General features: G+C 38.9%; 1 protein-coding gene across 3 annotated transcripts; it reads right to left on the bottom strand.

Moving 5' to 3' along the window:
• Nucleotides 1-712: 712 nt before the first annotated feature.
• Nucleotides 713-12796, bottom strand: CUNH3orf85 (chromosome unknown C3orf85 homolog). Of its 3 annotated transcripts, none has more exons than XR_010919358.1 (5): nucleotides 12646-12796; nucleotides 4565-4701; nucleotides 3417-3514; nucleotides 2012-2050; nucleotides 1282-1375 (listed from the first exon to the last, which is right to left on the bottom strand). XR_010919358.1 is itself a non-coding variant. In XM_067546217.1 (4 exons), exons 1-3 carry the CDS (start codon nucleotides 12713-12715, stop codon nucleotides 3440-3442), a joined length of 282 nt encoding a protein of 93 aa, XP_067402318.1. In that variant the 5' UTR covers nucleotides 12716-12796; the 3' UTR covers nucleotides 713-1375; nucleotides 3417-3439. The 3 variants fall into 3 exon arrangements, 1 of the variants encoding a protein (XP_067402318.1); XR_010919359.1 differs by having other exon boundaries at nucleotides 1289-1375; nucleotides 3352-3514; XM_067546217.1 differs by lacking the exon at nucleotides 2012-2050 and having other exon boundaries at nucleotides 713-1375.
• Between the last annotated feature and the right edge of the window lie 4216 nt (nucleotides 12797-17012).

The raw sequence follows: 17012 nt of genomic DNA, 5'->3' as shown, positions 1-17012 counted from the left end.
TTTTCATTAGAATGAATGAATGGTTGCCCTTATGATTAATAGTATGAATGAAGTCCTGGTATTGTAAATAATAAAAGAATCAGATGTGTGTTTTCAATCTAAGTCTGATGAAATACAGTATATCCAGCTGAGAAGACAGTCCCAACCCAAGATATTCCAGTGGGAAACCAGTAGCAGTTTATAATTAGTTTTAAATAAAAAAAAAATACTCAGAAGGAAATGCAAAAATGCTAAAACGGTCTTTCAGTTTCAAAAGATTTAATATTTTCTTTAAAATTTGCAATCAATTCACAGTAGCTCTAGGTACTTCTACAATGGGTATTGAAACCAGTATACCTATAGGAAAATCCCCTATACATATGATCAGCTTTATTAATCCAAGAAGGAAAATTTAAAACCACACTCCTTCACTTGTGCTATTCTTCAAGATGCCTACAATCAAAAAGCCTGAGACAAGATGTATGTATCCTGATGGTCAAGTAGTTTTGGCTGATGGACTGAAAAGAGAATTTGAGGCCTCTAATGGAAAATGCCTTATAACTAGTCACATCCATGTTAAACATCCATGTCACATCCATGTTGCAAACAAGTATCTCCACTGATGACAGTTGCTGTGGTGTAAGGAGAGAGCAGCTCATTCAGGTGACCAGGACTTCAACCATTTTGCACTTTAGAGATCAAAACCAACACCTTCAATGATGAAAGCAGAGCTAGTCTAAATCACCTAATATATTGGCCATAATATTAAAAGTTCTCGCTTCTTATGGTGAAAAATAGAGCTGACATGATTTTCACCACCCTCTTTCTCTCACACACACAAGGTGAGGCAGGGGGTGTTTCTTTTAAAATTTTCCTTTGAAGTTTGGGTTTACCAAAAAACTGGAAACCCCAAAATTTCAGTTTTGAGTAACTAAAATGCCAGTCTTCAGTTAAAGAAATGAAAAACATTCAGTTTTCAATTGCCAGAACTGCAACATTTAATTAAATGTTGGAGGGTAGGAGGAGGGGGAATCCATTCAGTTAAAAACAAAAACAAAAAAAATTTAACCTATCCTACTAAAAAACACTACGGATGCCTTGTCATCTTCACCTTTTTTGCTCAATTTAGTGTGATTTGACATTACACTTTTTACTTGATTAATGCAAACTATTGACTTTGTGGGGCTACTATGTGTGTTCCAGCTTTAGATATCTTAATAAACTACAGGACAAATCAAATGTGTTTATGGCAAATAGCTGAATGTGTAAGTCCTGGATACATACAGTACATTGGCAGATACATGGAACTTCTTAGATTTAGTTGTGTTTTCTTGTCTGCTGCTGGAGGTGAGCCCCAGATTGCTGTAACATATCCATGTAAGACCTAATGTGGTCCCTAAAAAGAAGAAATAACTCATATTAGAAAGGCTCTGCTGAATTAATTTAAAGCTGTCTTTTATTTAATATGGAACTGTGAGTAACTCATTGATATGCTCATGTTTCACAGTTTCAATGTCTGTTCTTTCATGTGCATACATAAAAGGATTGGAGATTAATTTATATAGCATTAGCAATGTGCTAGGCACTTAAACAGAGATGAAGTTAAATTCCTGCCCCGCAGAGATCACAATTTAAAACTAACACCCACTAAAGTCATTAGAAAGAGTTCAATGAGAGGTGGAACAGGCTTAAACAGAGTTTACAATCTAAAATACGGGTTCTGCTTGCACATAACATAGACCCATCAATATATTGTTCTGTAAACTGCCTTTTTGTATAGAGTCTGTCATTGAAGGGTCATAGGAATTGCCATACCACTGGACTTGTGGTGTACTTAGTTCTGTATCAGCCAGTATCAGAAGCTTCAAAGGCAGGTGCAAGTGGTGGACAATTATGATTAGAGCTAGTCAGAAACTTTCCATCTGAATGATTTTCCACCAGAAAAGGCCCTTTTCACCAAATCAGTTTTCCAGGGGAAAACATAGATTGTCTTTTTCTTCTCAGTCAGGAGAATTGAAATGATTCTGCTCACCTGCCTCTCTGGAAGACTCTGGTCAATTCTGCTTTCTGCCTGCAGGGAAAAAGTGAAATTGATAAGAACCTTTCAGGAAGGCAGCTGGGTAGCTAAAAATTTGAGTTTTTTTGCTCCATTAATAGGATTTTCTGGAAATCCCTTCCTGTAAAATGTTTTTTGACTTTTTGTTCCAATTTGGGACCAAAAGAAATTTCTTTAAATGCAAAAGATGAAGGGATTTCTATTTTACAGCCAGCTCTACTTATGACTAGCTTGGCCATAGAATAAATGTCCTCCTAGTGGCTGATTTGAGCCCTGATATTAGAAGGTTTACGCCTTTTTTTAAAAAAACAATGTGTTTTTGCTTCTTGTAGCATTTGTCCCTATTCAGTACTTGGGGTCCATTTGTGCTAATCATGTTACAAACCCATGAAGATACATCAAGATAGTGGCAGAACTGGAAATAGAGTAATTGAATTCCTGCCCCCAATATTTTTCTTTCTCACCACTATAACACATCTGCCCATATAGACTTTTATATTAATAAGTCTAGAAGACAGGCCACACGACTAAATTGGAGACATGGATTATGTTCCCACCTGTGCTAATGACTTATTTTGTGACTTTGGGCAAATCATCTCACCACTCAGTGTCTCCATTTTCCTAAATGGGATTATTAATACTACCTACTTTGTAAAAGGCTGTGACATCTATCTATGAAAAGCAATCTGTACAAGTGAAGCATTTATTATTCTGTAGTACTATACATGTCAAGCTTCATTGTTATTTAGAGACTGTTCCTTATATTTGCTATAATCACTAAAAAATTGATGTGTTCATCATACCTTTCTCCTCAACATTTTCATATGACAATTTGAGACACTGGACTTATTGCATGTAATTGTATACCAATCTGTAAATACTTTTGTGTCTATATTTTTTCTTCATTTCAATCAATCATGTTTTTATTCTACACTGAATACAATTTCGCTACTGAAATTTATGCAGGAAAAACTGTTCCTTCTCCCCTCCTTTCATTTTCTACTATGGGCTGCTTTCTATCAGCATTATCTGACCAGTATATGTCGGCTCCAAAGTCAAAGGTCACTTCTGGGTACTTTAAGTTTATTTTATTTCTCAAGAAGTAAACAAAAGCCCATACAAAAATCTCTATGCATTTTAAAGCTCTATTAACTAGACTAACTATCATAATAACCACCCAGCTGCATTGAATCATCCTATTTAAACTCAGACAGCCAGTAAAATTAGTAAAGCCCCTTTCACTCCAATTTTCAAAAAAGAGTTATTTTCTAATCACATCTCTTGCAATTAAGACATGGTTAAAATTAGCACAGTACCATATTATGCCATTAGGATCCTTTTGTGAGTGCTATTATCTCCTCCGTCAATTATTTATGCATACCCCTTTTTGTCTTTAGAAAAAATTCACCGAGCAGTGGCAGGATCAAAGCCCACGTAGTATTGTGCTGTGGTTCTCAAAAACGTCCATGATTCACTAACCTGAAGTAGAACAAAACGGATGGTGTTATCGGATTTAATACAACCTCAATAGACTACAGGTCTTTTGGTAAAACGTCACCTAACCAGATATGCGAGTCATATGCTCAGATAATTATATAGGAGGATTCCTATGTATCCTAATTCCGAACACATTTAATCATGTTAATTTAATTAAGGGATGCCTGCAAAATCAGCCCGTGAAAGATGTGCAGCCAGAAAAGGATCTGATTATACAACTGCAGCATAACTTGCTGTTTCAAGTTCACACACAACAAATCACATGTAACCTGACGTGAACTTCCTAGTTTCCTACTAAATCGAATACTTTGTCTCCACTCTACCATAAATAAGAGTCTCCTGTAGGGCCCTCGTACATGCAGTCCCCTGGGAGGAGGGAAGGGAAGATTGCAGTGAGTACTCAAGGCGTGAGATGAGTAAGGCCTGGGTGATCACCTAGAAGTCAGGATGGAGCCGAAAGTCACAGATTTTAGAATGTTGGTTCAGAAATGAAGAACTTTGTAACAGCTTGGCTCCTGAAGCAGAAGGAAAGAGAGTTTGAAGATCATCTGTGTTACAAGACTGGGTGATTGGAGTACAGGAGAACTGAACTGTCAACAGAAATCGGAAGCCTGGCAGAAAGGAAGGTGTGGTGGTGAGTGTAAACTTGCAGTAGCGTTGCCTGTGCCAGGCTGTGGCTAGCCATCCGTTTCCAAAGCTATGAATCCAGCACAGTTTATCAGAAAAAATATTACGGTGGGGTAGGGCGGGGGAGTTTCACTTTACAAACCCTTTATTGCAAGAGCAAATGTGCCAGATTATACAGGCCAGATCATTGTCTAGCAACTTTACAATTCTTAGAGGCATGAATAAGGAAGCTATTAAATATAGTATAAGACATTGTACTTCTCCAAGAATAAGAGTTTAGTAGCAATGGAATTTTGGTGTCCCATTAAGAGCCAGTACCATATCTGCAAACTGGCAATCAGAAGGCAATATATATATATATTTTCAGTCTCTTAAACAGATGCTGCAAAGTTATCAAACAAATACCTGTTCAGCCACAGCATAACCCCATGCATTCTGGCTATTGCTTGGGTCCCAAAAGTTCTGAGAATATAGTGTTTGTCTTTTAAGTCGTATAAACTCATTTGCTTCTTCTTCGGACAGAAATGGTGCTCCCAAGACACCTGAAATGGAAGTGGTGCAATGTTATAATGTTAGTAAGTTATTTTAGAACTTACACGTCACATAAATTCGTAAACATGTGTCATTCCTTCACAGAACAATGTTAATTCCAAATCAAGGTATTAGAGCTTGTTTAAAAGGAATATTTGAATCCAAATTAGACCAAATTTTAGGTTTTTGTAAAAACAAGATTTTTACCAAACTTATCTTCAGTGGAAGGGTTTCTGCAAGTTTTAATTAAAATCCAAATGGGAGCAGTTATTTAAAAATGAATCATTCCACTACACACTCTGTGTGTGTGTGCGTGTGTGCGTGCGTGCGCGCACCCGTCCGTCCGTCCAAGAGGGAGAATCTGAGAGGGGAATTCCTTTAATTGATCATTATCCATTGCAAGACAAATACAAAACATAACTAGCAAAAAGTAATTTAGACTTTACTGTCCCTTTTCTCTTCTTTTTTGTTTGTGTGTGTGATGTATTGATTTTCGTAAAGAAATAGACAATGAAAAGTACAAAAACAGAAGTGACTTAAAGCTTGTTTGTTTCCAAATACCGCACATTTTACAGGGTATCCAGTAGAATTACAGTGTTACAAAAGGTCCAAGTTGTAAGACCAGACAATACAAAACACTCTTTTTCTCCTTTCACACCCATCCTTCCTTCCCTCTTCTGCCTTCTACTACCTTTCTCTTATTAATCTAGTTATTAGTACCATAGCAAATACACCTGTTTTCTACTCTTACCATCTAGGATGGGCAGGGGTCAATCACAGAGGGTGGCCCTGATTTCCATCAGTGATTCCATGGAAGTTATTTGGTGAATGGGCCTAGTTAATAGAGGGAGAGGCATTTGTGTTCTGGTCTTGCACTCAGCTTGTTCTGGGTAGACTTTTCAGGCTATCCCTGATGCAGGCTATCTTTTCTGTGAAATGAGAATTACTCTCAACAAGAGGGGTTCAATATTTGTCTCAATATTTCCACCTTAGGTCTGGTCTACACCTAAAAATTAACTCAATTTAGCTATTGCTCAGGTCTGTAAAAAATGTTGTACCCTGTGCAATGGAGTTAGGTCAACCTAACTGTAAGGTGACGAGTCATCTATGAACTAGAACCTGATTAAACCTCATGTATTGATGAGTCAGTCTTGTGCTAGGCTCCAGCCAATCCACAAGCCAGGTGCTGGTCTAATGAATCTCAAGGCAAGTATATAAGCCTCACAAGAGAAATAGCTGTTCAGTTTGCTCAATGACACTTCATGGCTTGGAACTCTCCCCTGCCTGATAGTGGTAACAGACTCCGCAAATGTTAGCCTGCTCCAGCCTTGTTCTTACTCTGACCTTGTTCTAGTCCTGCTCTGGACTCCTGATTCCATCTGTAACCCCTGGTTCTAACCATAGGCCTGACTGCCATGGCTCCACCCACTAGGCATGACCATCCCCATTAGTTTCTAACACTAACTCCCACTGCAATGCAGCTAGGTCAATGAAAGAATTCTTCCAATGACCTAGCTATCACCTGTTGAAGAGATATATTGACTACATAGATGGGAAAACCCCTTCTGTAGATGTGGGAAGTGTCTACACTACAGTGGTTTAGATGTAGTGCTGTAGCTGTGCTGCTGTAGTGTAGACATACCCTTAGTACAGTAAAAGGTTTTTCCCTTTGCATTTACAATCTTAACTTCAGATCCTATGGCTCATGTATACAAAAACGTTGCAATTTATCTTAAGGTGTTATTTTAAACCCATGTAGTTGAACTAGTACAAACTTGTGTTTGTGGACACTATTGGTTTAAAAACTTAAATACAAAAGTCACTCAAAGTGAAAGAAGTGTGTCCATACACAGGTGTGCCCCCATTTTAGTTAATTTGGTTTAAAATAACACCTTAAATTAAACTGGTGCAACTTCTGCATGTACACAAGACAGTCGATTCAAGCAGAGTTCTGTATTCTTTGTACATCACATCCTATGATAGGAGTTCTGCAGGCCAAACTATGCCCTCATTGACATCTATCCAACCCCATGGTTGAGTTTGCCCAAGGAAACTGATTTGACCTTAGTAAACACTTATGTTAATTATCCAGAATAATGGATCGAATACAGCTCATTCCTATCAGCAGTGTCAGTTCTGCTGGCCCAACTGGAGTAAAACCTTCATTTGTCACTAACAAGGAGCATGTACAGAGAACAGATCCATGGAGTAAAAATGCTGCTTATATTTACAATGCTACTGTTTTTCAGAGCCAAAAAGCACTTCAAAACTAGATTGGAAACCAAAAGAGGAAATGTCCTTGTGCATATAGCGGCAAGCAAAATGGGTCCCAATCTGGCTGTGATCTTCAGCTGTTGGAATATAAATGTAAAACAATAGTAATACTATACCAAACAATTTTGTTTTGCCAGAAAGATGGACTAAATGTCCTAACAGATCTTCTAACCAATGTTTGATATGCTTCTTATGCTTTGCATGCTCAAACATGAAGTAAACATGATTACAAACAGGAAGCAAAAATTCAGTCGTCTTCAAATAAAATTACCCTTCAATGGAACTAACTGTACAGATGACCTAATGCACATTCCATGGCAAATTGTCTTCATTTTAAGCATAAAATGCTGTTTTTATGTGACTAAGACACAACTAATTATTCCTGGATTTCTGAAAGCAAGTAAAAATTCCAGAGAAATATTTCTCTGCCTCTGTGCATGCAAGTTCCAGAGTTCAAGAAATTCAAACAAGGCTCTTCTACCAAGAGCGTAATATTTCTTAGTCAACTTACTATGAGCTATTATCTAAGGATATCTTTTTCTTTTTCTTTTTTTATATTGAACATATTTTGTGAAAGTCATTACTATTCTGTGGTGAGACATATGAACTTTGGTCAGAAATAAACACCATAATGTACATTGCAGCTATCATAAGACAACCTTTTTCATTGAAAAATATAGTCAATTGTGATTGCTAATGTTGCTTAAGTTTATTGCCAGAAATTACTTTGGCCTTTAACTTATGGTGAGTTACAATAAAAAGCATAAACAGAGTAGCTCTAATTTTTCTCTTCAAAGAATAAGTGTATAGTATCTACTGTGTGGAGCAGTGAGGTTTTATCTTGGCTCCTATGGTGGCAAGTGCTATGTTTTAAAAGTATTAGCTTAAATTTTTAACACATACATATTTATTCTTTTTAGATTGTGCCAGTAGCCAATGGGAAATGTCCTTCCATGAGAAATGAGTTCTCATTACACAGAATTAACCTGTATAAGAATGAATAGGGCATTTCATTGAGAAATTACATACACAAAAGGAACTTTTTGACCAGTTGTTTATAAACATTTATCTGCACACAGTGCTGTTAGAACTAAGAGGAAAAGATGGTATTGTGACTCAAACACAGAACTGAGCATCAGAAGATCTGATTTCTATACTCCGTTCTACCTCCTAACATCCTGTGAGATCTTAGACATGTTCCCTAATCTTTGCCTCAATTTGTGCTTCTGGGGTGTAATTCCTCTCTTCCTGTTGAGCAGCTCAATTAAGGTTTGTAAAACAATTTCTGATCCACGAATAAGTACTTTCTAGATGGTAAGCATTACCAAAGATCTTTCTGGTGTATGCAACTCCAAATCTAGCAGAACACTTGCACCAAAACCAGAAGAGCAGAATGTCAGAGCACCCAGGTGTGAGATGGGACATAGTCAGCAGGAGCAAGCGTAGTGGATAGGAGTCAATGAAATCGCTCACAGTGCATAATGGTATCCTTAGGAACACCGAGTACTGAAAGTTCCAGTGAAATGAAGTTAAGTCAGCGGTAAGAAGGTCAAACAGAATTAGATATTTAAGTTTTTATTCTTACTGTTTTTCCTTTTTCCCTCAGGATGAAAATATTATGTAAGAATAATATAGAGTCACAGACAGAAGGATAAAAGGAACATCTGTGAAGGGTGAGCAGCTGTGAGGAGTACAGCAGCTGTTACCAGCTGGAGTGTTTGATTCCCCGCATAGATCACTCATGTTTTTGGAAGACTTCACTAAATATTCTCACACAAAAAATGAATCTTATTAAAGTCACATGTTACCTCATGCTTGTGGCTTAGTTTTTATCATTACTGTCTGAGGCAGAGATTTTGCTCTTCCATGGAGGTGTAAGCAATAGTTATCACTACTGTCCCAGTGTCTTCAGAGCATCTCATTGTAGATTAGTGAACACTGGCACAAGATTAAATTGGACAGTGAAGAGATGCTGATTGACTCGTCATCTCTGTTCACTTAGTGAATGTCTGCTCAGTTCAGCCTGGAAGATCAAAAATTTGGCTGTGAAAAGAGAAATTAACTGGATTTGAATAGTAGAATGGAATAAACTGGTACAGTGAGGCAGGTCAAATATGCAAAGAGGGTACTTGAGTGTAGCTCTTAGTTTAACTTGTGTTTAAACCCTTAGTGTAAGACATGAGTGGGATTTGAAATCTGCTGCAACTAAGATTTCAGATAGCTGCCAGTTGAGCACAAATCCCAGGAATGCAGAATGGAGAGTTTCTTTTGTTCACCTGGTGGAACTCCAGGCTACAAGTACAATTGTGGTTATGTAAGCAAAGACTTAAGAAGAGGTGCTTAAACGTCAACTCCTGAGTTTTGTTAGACGTCTATATGGGTGGTGTGATTTTTCAAAAGCACTGAGCAATAGCAGCTGCTGTGTGCTTAACACTCGTGGAAAAATCATCATTTCTATCCATGTCTAATTACGGAAATGGAAGTCAAACTCTACCCACTCTTGAAAATCTTGACGACATAGGATGCAGTTCCCAGATCTTAAGTCAGCATTTGTGTTTTGCTACTAATTGGCAGGCTCTGATAAATGGGACCAAATTTATCCCTCATATAACTCCACTGAAGTGAAGAATTTATTTTGACCATTGATATTTACCCCTTACTTTTTAAACTTAAAAAAAATTGGCAATGAGTTAGCAATGCTTCAGTAATTGGTTTACATACACATTAGCAAAAAAGCTACTTTTTCTTCCCTTATTTTCTGATTTTTTTCCCCTTATTTTTGCATGTCTGCCATTATTTAAAAACCCATAAGTCATTATTTACAGCAACAGAACTTTAAATTTAAGTCTGCACTAGCTATTGATCCAATCTTTTTTGTTTTTTGTTTTGCATAATATTTTCTTTTAATCATCACCTTTGAATATGCCTGGTCATAATGTCAGATTCAACAAGTCGGCTTGTCTGTGCTATCAGCTATTAAAGTAGCACTGCCTGGATATCAAGAACTGAACTCTTAACCTCTGATACTTTGGTCCTGTTGACGTTACTGATGCTGATGTGTTAAGTCCTTTGAAAAGGTAAACTGAATGCTGCTGCTTAGGGTTGTATCCTACAGTTAGAAATGAGTCAAACCCTTATCAGAATCCCAGCTTCAACTATCCCCCAAACGTACTGAATATTCCAGAATGTGGAACAGAATTTTGCGGCTTCAGCCCCATTCTGATTTGAAATCTGTTTCAGGTGTTCTAATCAGACTAACTCATTCCATACTATGGGATGGACACCTGCATGAAAAACATGACATGGGGCTAGATAACGCTCTGCAGTGTCAAGAGAAATCTGGATTTGATTCTGATCTGTAGTCATGGTCATTTGCTCTGAGAGTCTCTGAGGGCTGGGAGCAGTACACTGAGCCCGTTAGGAGAAATATAGAAATTGCTGCTTTGGTAAGAGTTTAGCTTAGCTACATTAACATTGAGTGATGGTGTGAAACTTCATGGAGATCTAAACTTGATAATCAGACATGATCCTTTTCAGTACAGGAAGAGGGTTGTTATGGGATGCATTTGAGGAGTCCACAGAATGGGGGCTTGTTCACACTTACCCGGAAATTCGGCGGCAGTCGACGGGAGTTACGCAAACCATGCAGAGTAGTTTGCATAACTCTCGTAGACTGCTTCTGCACGCTGTTCACATTGCATTGAGCTCGACTCCCTCATCGATTGAGCGGGTCTATACTGACTGCTCAGTTGATCATGAAAGATCGATCTGGCTGTGGCGAATTTGCCGATGCCACTGTAAACATAGCCTGATAGATGAAGTGTAAGGTTCTAATCAGCAGATCCTGTGGGTCATGTTTTAATCCCCCATTGCCTTGATCTTTATTGAAAGAGCCTTCATGGCTAATGAACAGCTGAACTGCACATAACCAGTGATCCAAAGAGGCTGCAAGAGCCTATTTAAAATCAATTGTAAGGAAGGCATGAAAACAATACAAGAGAGTTGTGAAAGATGGAAAGGAAAATGAGAAAGGGACAAACATAACATTTCTCAAAAATTAGTATCACTGCTTTATTGTTCAATAATCTTGAGCTAAACTGAAAGTAGGTTTTGTAGTGGGATGTAAGGAGGGTAAATGTGGTGCAAGTAGAGGGAATAGCACCCAGAAAAGGTCCAGTCTCCTCTATCCAACTAACATTTGTAGTAAAGTTTGATTAAGAGGAGGAGTAGGTGCAGAGCAGATCAGACAAGTGGAATGGGTGAGTTCCTGTCAAATCTTGGAAGGCAAGATCTCTGGGTGCCCCTTCCCACACCTGACATGCAGCAGGAAGAGGTGCAACATCGCCACCATATCCAGTAGGGATGGGGGATGGGAAAAAGAGGGAAAAGGGGAATGTAGGATGTTCCTCCTGTTCCCCTCCCCATGGAGCACTGCTGCAGTAAGTCCATGCATCCAAGGGGTTTTGTAGGAGGGGTAAGGGGCTTGGCCAAACAGCAGTTGGAGGAGTTAAGGAATAGTCTCCCTCTGCAGTGGATTTTCCCTTCACCACAGAATCAAATCTTGTTTTAAATTATTGTTCCCCCTCTGTCTGGTGTTTGGTTTATCTCACTAGGCCTTTCCTTTTTTAAAAGAACACAGGCCCGGAACCCAGGAACAACTGAGTTCCAATCTCAGCGCTGATACAGTTTCTGGTGTGACTTTGGGGAAATGTCATGTCTGCTTCTGTTTTCCCAATCTGCATAATCAGGGGGGAAGTATTTTATTTACTTCATGAGTCATGAGAGGGTTAATTAGTTCACGTTTCCTAAGTGTTATGTTTTGGTTAAGTTGGGACAAGTCACAATGGCACAGTCTTACAATATTCCTTTATTGTCATTAGATGCAGTCAGTTGCATGGGGTCCCTGGATCAACACTTCCAAAAACCCTTAGTTTGGCAGTTAATACATTCACATGCAGGAGAACACCTCTTTAGTAAGGGAATAGTATCATAACATAAATCTCTACAGTTAGATCTGGTTACTGCCTGTAAAACAAACCAGTCTTAAAGCATGTCCAATATTTATCATTTACAGTATTAGTCTGTGTTTATCTGAAAAGTGCATTCTCTTAGCCATAGTGACAATTCCCTGCCACAACAGTTCAACTTTATACATTTTCACAAATGATTACTGACTAGGGTACTCAAGTTCAGCTACTATACAAGGTCTAACATTCAGTGAGTATCTGCCTTCTGAAAACTAGGCCCCTTAAGTTGTATAAAAAATCATGAGCTACTTATGTCAATTGGGACCATTCATGCATATGAACTATTTGTTTCCTCAATAACTAGTAATAAGGTAAGGTAAGAATAAAGTTTACAGAATTATTTTTTAAAATAATAAGCATTTAGGATTTCACAAACCACCAATTCATCCTCAGAAAGCCTCTTCTAGCTATGTAAACAGTATTATCCCTAGTTTAAAGATGGGAAAGAGGAGAGAGGTTAAATGATTTGCCTAAAGCCATAGACAAGGAGCAGAGACAGGATTATATCTGAGTTCCTGTTACCTAGCCTTGTACTCAAGGCACCAGCCCAGTCTTTTAGAGCACCTCTGCCTCAATACTGCTTTGCCTGCAGTGCAACTTCTCCCAGCTAACTACTTCACATGAAGTAAGGAAATGACAGGATAATGTGCTTACCTGTAAGCAGCAGAACTGACAAAGCAACTTGAACCATTTTAAGAGACATCAAGTATCGTCTGGAAAACATTCTTCTTAATTACAGATGTTCATGCAGTTTTGTACTTTGTTATCTTTAGGTTTACAAATCATTCACCAGAGACGCGTAGGCAGTCAGTGCAGACAGAGGACAGGGTACAGTGCTTAGTTCAGATTTGTCAGACATGCCTCTTTGTACCCTTTGGACTTTGTGGGCTGGCCTTCTAATATGCCACAACAGTTATTTTTTTTATATGTACACATTAACTTAAATATAACTTGGTAACATGAAACAGCACATCAAGCTCATTCTGCACATGTAGCTCTCACACATGAAATGGCAGGTGGCAGGTGACTGTGCTTCAGTCTAATTTTTTTCATCGATTGCAAGGCCAGAAGGGACCATTGTGATCATCTAGTCCGACCTCCTGTATAGCACAGGCCAGAGAACTTCCCCAAAATAAATCCTAGAGCAGAGCTTTTTAGAAAAACATCAAATCATGATTAATTGATGTCATTGTTAAAAATGTACAGCTCATTTCCAATCTCTATTTGTCTAGCTTCAGCTTCCACCTATTGAATTGTGTTATACCTTTCTCTGATAGGTTGAAGAACCCCTTATTAAATATTTGTTCCCCATGTAGGTACTAATAAACTATAATCAAGTCACCTCTTAACCTTCTCTTTGCCAAGCTAAATAGATTGAGCTCTTTTAGTCCCTCACTATAAGGCATGTTTTCTAATCATGTAATCATTCTCATAGCTCTTCTCTGAAACCTCTCCCGCTTATCAACATCCTTCTTGAATTGTGGACACCAAAACTGGACACAGAATTCCAGAAGCAGCTGCACCAGTGCCAAATACTGAGGTAAAATAACCTCTATGCTACTCCTTGAGATTCCCTCTTTGTGCATCCAAGGATTACATTAACCCTTTTAGTCACGGTGTTGAATGGGGAGCTTATCTTCAGCTGATTATCCATCACAAGACCCCAAATCTTTTTCAGAGTCACTGCTTCCCAGGATAGAGTCTCCCATCCTGTACGTATAACCTACAGTCTTTGTTCCTAGATATATACATTTACATTTTACCATATTAAAATGCGCCCAGTTTAGCAAGCAATCCAGATTTGTATAGGTGTCACTGACCTGTCCTCTTCATTATTTACCAATCCCACAGTTTTTGTGTCATCCGCAAACTTTATCAGTGATTATTTTATCTTTTCTTCCAGGTCATTGATAAAAATATTAATTAGCATAGGCCCAAGAACGAATCCTTGCCAGACTCCACTAGAAAAATACTCACTCCATGATGATTCCCCTTTTACAGTTATATTTTGAGACCTATCCATTAGCCAGCTTTTTATCCATTTCATATGTGCCATATTATTGCATAGTTGGGTTTTTTTTCATACTGCAGTTATCAACATCTGCATTTTATAGGCCAATCTGAAGTTTGTTTAGAAGGAAACAGAATTTATCTGAATACGTTTGCCAGCTGTAAGACACCAATTACTTTATGACTAAGGAACCCTCAGTGTCAACAGCAACTTTGTCTTGCTACAATCCAGATGAACTTGAGCTAAGCTGAAGCTCAGATCCACAGGTGATAGCAGGCTCGATGGCCAGACAAGTCACATAACACATGTGAAGAAGTATACTATTCTACTCAAGACAGTGCAGTTCAGTAGACTGCAACTCTGCACCAAGTATATATATGCTCCAATTACATTTGCCAGAGAATCAGACATTGCTAGTGAATTTACATGGAAGGCAATCCGCTATTACAGTGATTGGGCAGTCATATATTAAGTAGTAGGAAATTAAGAAGAAACCTGGTGAGAACTGTCCATTCTTTGCTCTGAATGAGGTAAGAATCCTGTGGAAAATATAACATGTGATTATGTTAAAGATTATCATAATAACATGCACAAGGGGGATGAATTAAAGTTGAACAAGTAAACTTAATTCTGGCATTTTCTAACTGTTAAGTCCTTGACTTTGCACCCTTAGTACTCTACTGTAGTATGTGTGTAATTTCCAAGGTTTTAAAAAAGCAAACTGAAAAGACAGATTCCATCACGTAGAATCGTACTGAATCCAAATGTTTCATTGGCAGGATTGACACATGCAGATCCACGGCACAGTCCTTGAGCTAATGGAGTAACTGATAGTAGTAGTAAGGTTGTCATCCTCTCTGCGGGTTAGCACTAGAGGAGGAGAGGACACTTTGCCGGTGGGTTTTACAGATATTTACTGACAGCAGAGGGATGATGAGACTCGGGAATCTTAGGGCAGGCCTTCACTTAAAACATTGCAGTAAGGCAACTGCAGCATTTCAGTCAAGATGCTACTATGTCGACAGGAGAGCTTCTCTCGTCGTTGTAGTTAATCCATCTCTATGAGAGGTGGTAGCTATACTGATGGGAGAATATCGACATAGTGCTGTCTATACCAGCGGTTAGGTCAGTATAACTGCATTGCTCAGGGGTATGGATTTTTCACTCCCCTGAGTGACGTAGTTATACTGACGTAAGTTTATAGTGTAGACCTGGCCCTAGGTGCCACATTCTAGGCTCTGGCAGGGAGCGTGTTTTGATGTACACAGAATCTTATGCCCATCCCCACTCCCAGTTTATCCCTTTCTGTCCCATTCCATCCAACCTGTCCCAGTCCTGTCTCTTCCCACCTTTGGCTTCTTGTCCCAGTCATATTCTTCTTACCTACTATGTCCCAGTCTGCACTCCTCAGACTTCTCTTCCCAATCTCTTTGCCTGACTACTTTCAGTTCCTCCCTCTTCATCCAATCTGTCTCTCCTTCCTCCCCCCTCACTAGCTCCCAGTCCCTAGCCCCCTTTCCTCATCCAATCTCAGTCTTCTTTTTACACTCACCCCTGGTTCCTTATCGTCAGTCTCTTGGGCTCATCAGTCCCATTTCTCTGCCTGCATCCTAGCTCCCTGTGAAATCTCACTTTCTTCCTTCCCCTATTTCCCTCCACTGGTTCCTAGTCCCAGACCCCTTGTCCAGCTAGTCCAAGTCTCCCTTCCAATCTGATTTCAGCGTTTCCCCATTTCAAGTACCTTGTGCTGAATAATATCATAAGGACCCCATGCTTGTAAAACTGAAGTGACTCTTTATTTACAGAATATTTACAGAGAGGCTGCAACTGCAGCTAGAATTCTGACCATGTACTCAGAGACTGGCTTCCTGATGCTTCCTCCAAACTCTTCCTTCCTGCATCCTTTGTTCCTCCCTACAAGTTCCATGAATATTTCTATATACACACCCTGGGCCAACTGGCTCCCAGTCGCCTCTTCCCCAACCCATTTCCTTCACCAGCTCACAGACCCAGTCTCTTTGCCCAGCCACTTCTAGTCACAGTGTCTATCCTCCCCCTCACCAGACTCCCTGTCTGGCCTTTCATGACAAGGCAGTTAAGGATATTCATCTTCTCACTCCCTTTCCATACACATTTAGGGGGAAATCTATAAGTTGGATGCTTGGGAGACGGGTGAGCAAGTAGAAGAGGGGTTGAAGAGGGTAGAATGTCTTTGGATCGCTTGGACTTACTGCTTAATGTCATAGGACTGCATTGAACTCCAAACTGGGGAGTTTCCTGTTATGATTTTTGTTTTGTTTAGGATTCTTTCCCTTGGAAAAAGGATTTTATTGACAATTCTTTATCTATGGGGTCATTCTATTGGCTTGTAGCAATGAATCCATCTTCTTATCAATCCATACATACTCATCGTTGAATTGTTGTGATTAAATACAGAAACAGCTTCAGGTGATGAATTTACTGTCTTTTGGGTGAAAATGTGGAATTTTTTTTAGTTTTGTGTCATTTTTGTATATTGTATTTGTATATAGAGCCTCGATATTCAAGAGGAAGTAGTTTTGCCTGCCATTTTAGCTTTGGTCTAGTAATTGCACATGATCCAAAACAATCTTAAAATTTCATTCTTTCACTTTAAGGAGAATAAACTGTTTATGCTTGTCCCTCAACTGCAGCACTTCATCCATTGTCCACCTTGGTTTCTTTTTTTTTTTTTTGGCTTTGTAGCCCAACCCTCATTCGGCCGCTCTTGTAATCCCATTTTTTTACACTTTCATATCTCTTCATTTCTTCTTTCATCAAAGAAGTGATATTTTTCTTTGTGGCTTTTCTATTCTTTCCTAGTATCTGGCTCTTTCAATTTGTCTGTGTCATAGATCTTAGTTCCTGGCCCCTTTTTTTCTATTGCTCTCTGCTTCAACCTCATTGATGCCAGAACTAATTTATGACCCAATTCAGTATCCACTGCAAATGATCTGCATGACAAGATAGTTGATTTCCATCTGTGATTCAC

Source organism: Emydura macquarii, unplaced genomic scaffold (assembly GCF_026122565.2).
Source record: "Emydura macquarii macquarii isolate MOO-44397 ecotype Brisbane River unplaced genomic scaffold, CSIRO-AGI_Emac_v2 contig_1119, whole genome shotgun sequence".
NCBI classification, from domain to species: Eukaryota; Metazoa; Chordata; order Testudines; family Chelidae; genus Emydura; species Emydura macquarii.
The sequence above is the reverse complement of the archived record's forward strand: the minus strand, read 5'-3'. Positions and strand labels throughout refer to the sequence as shown.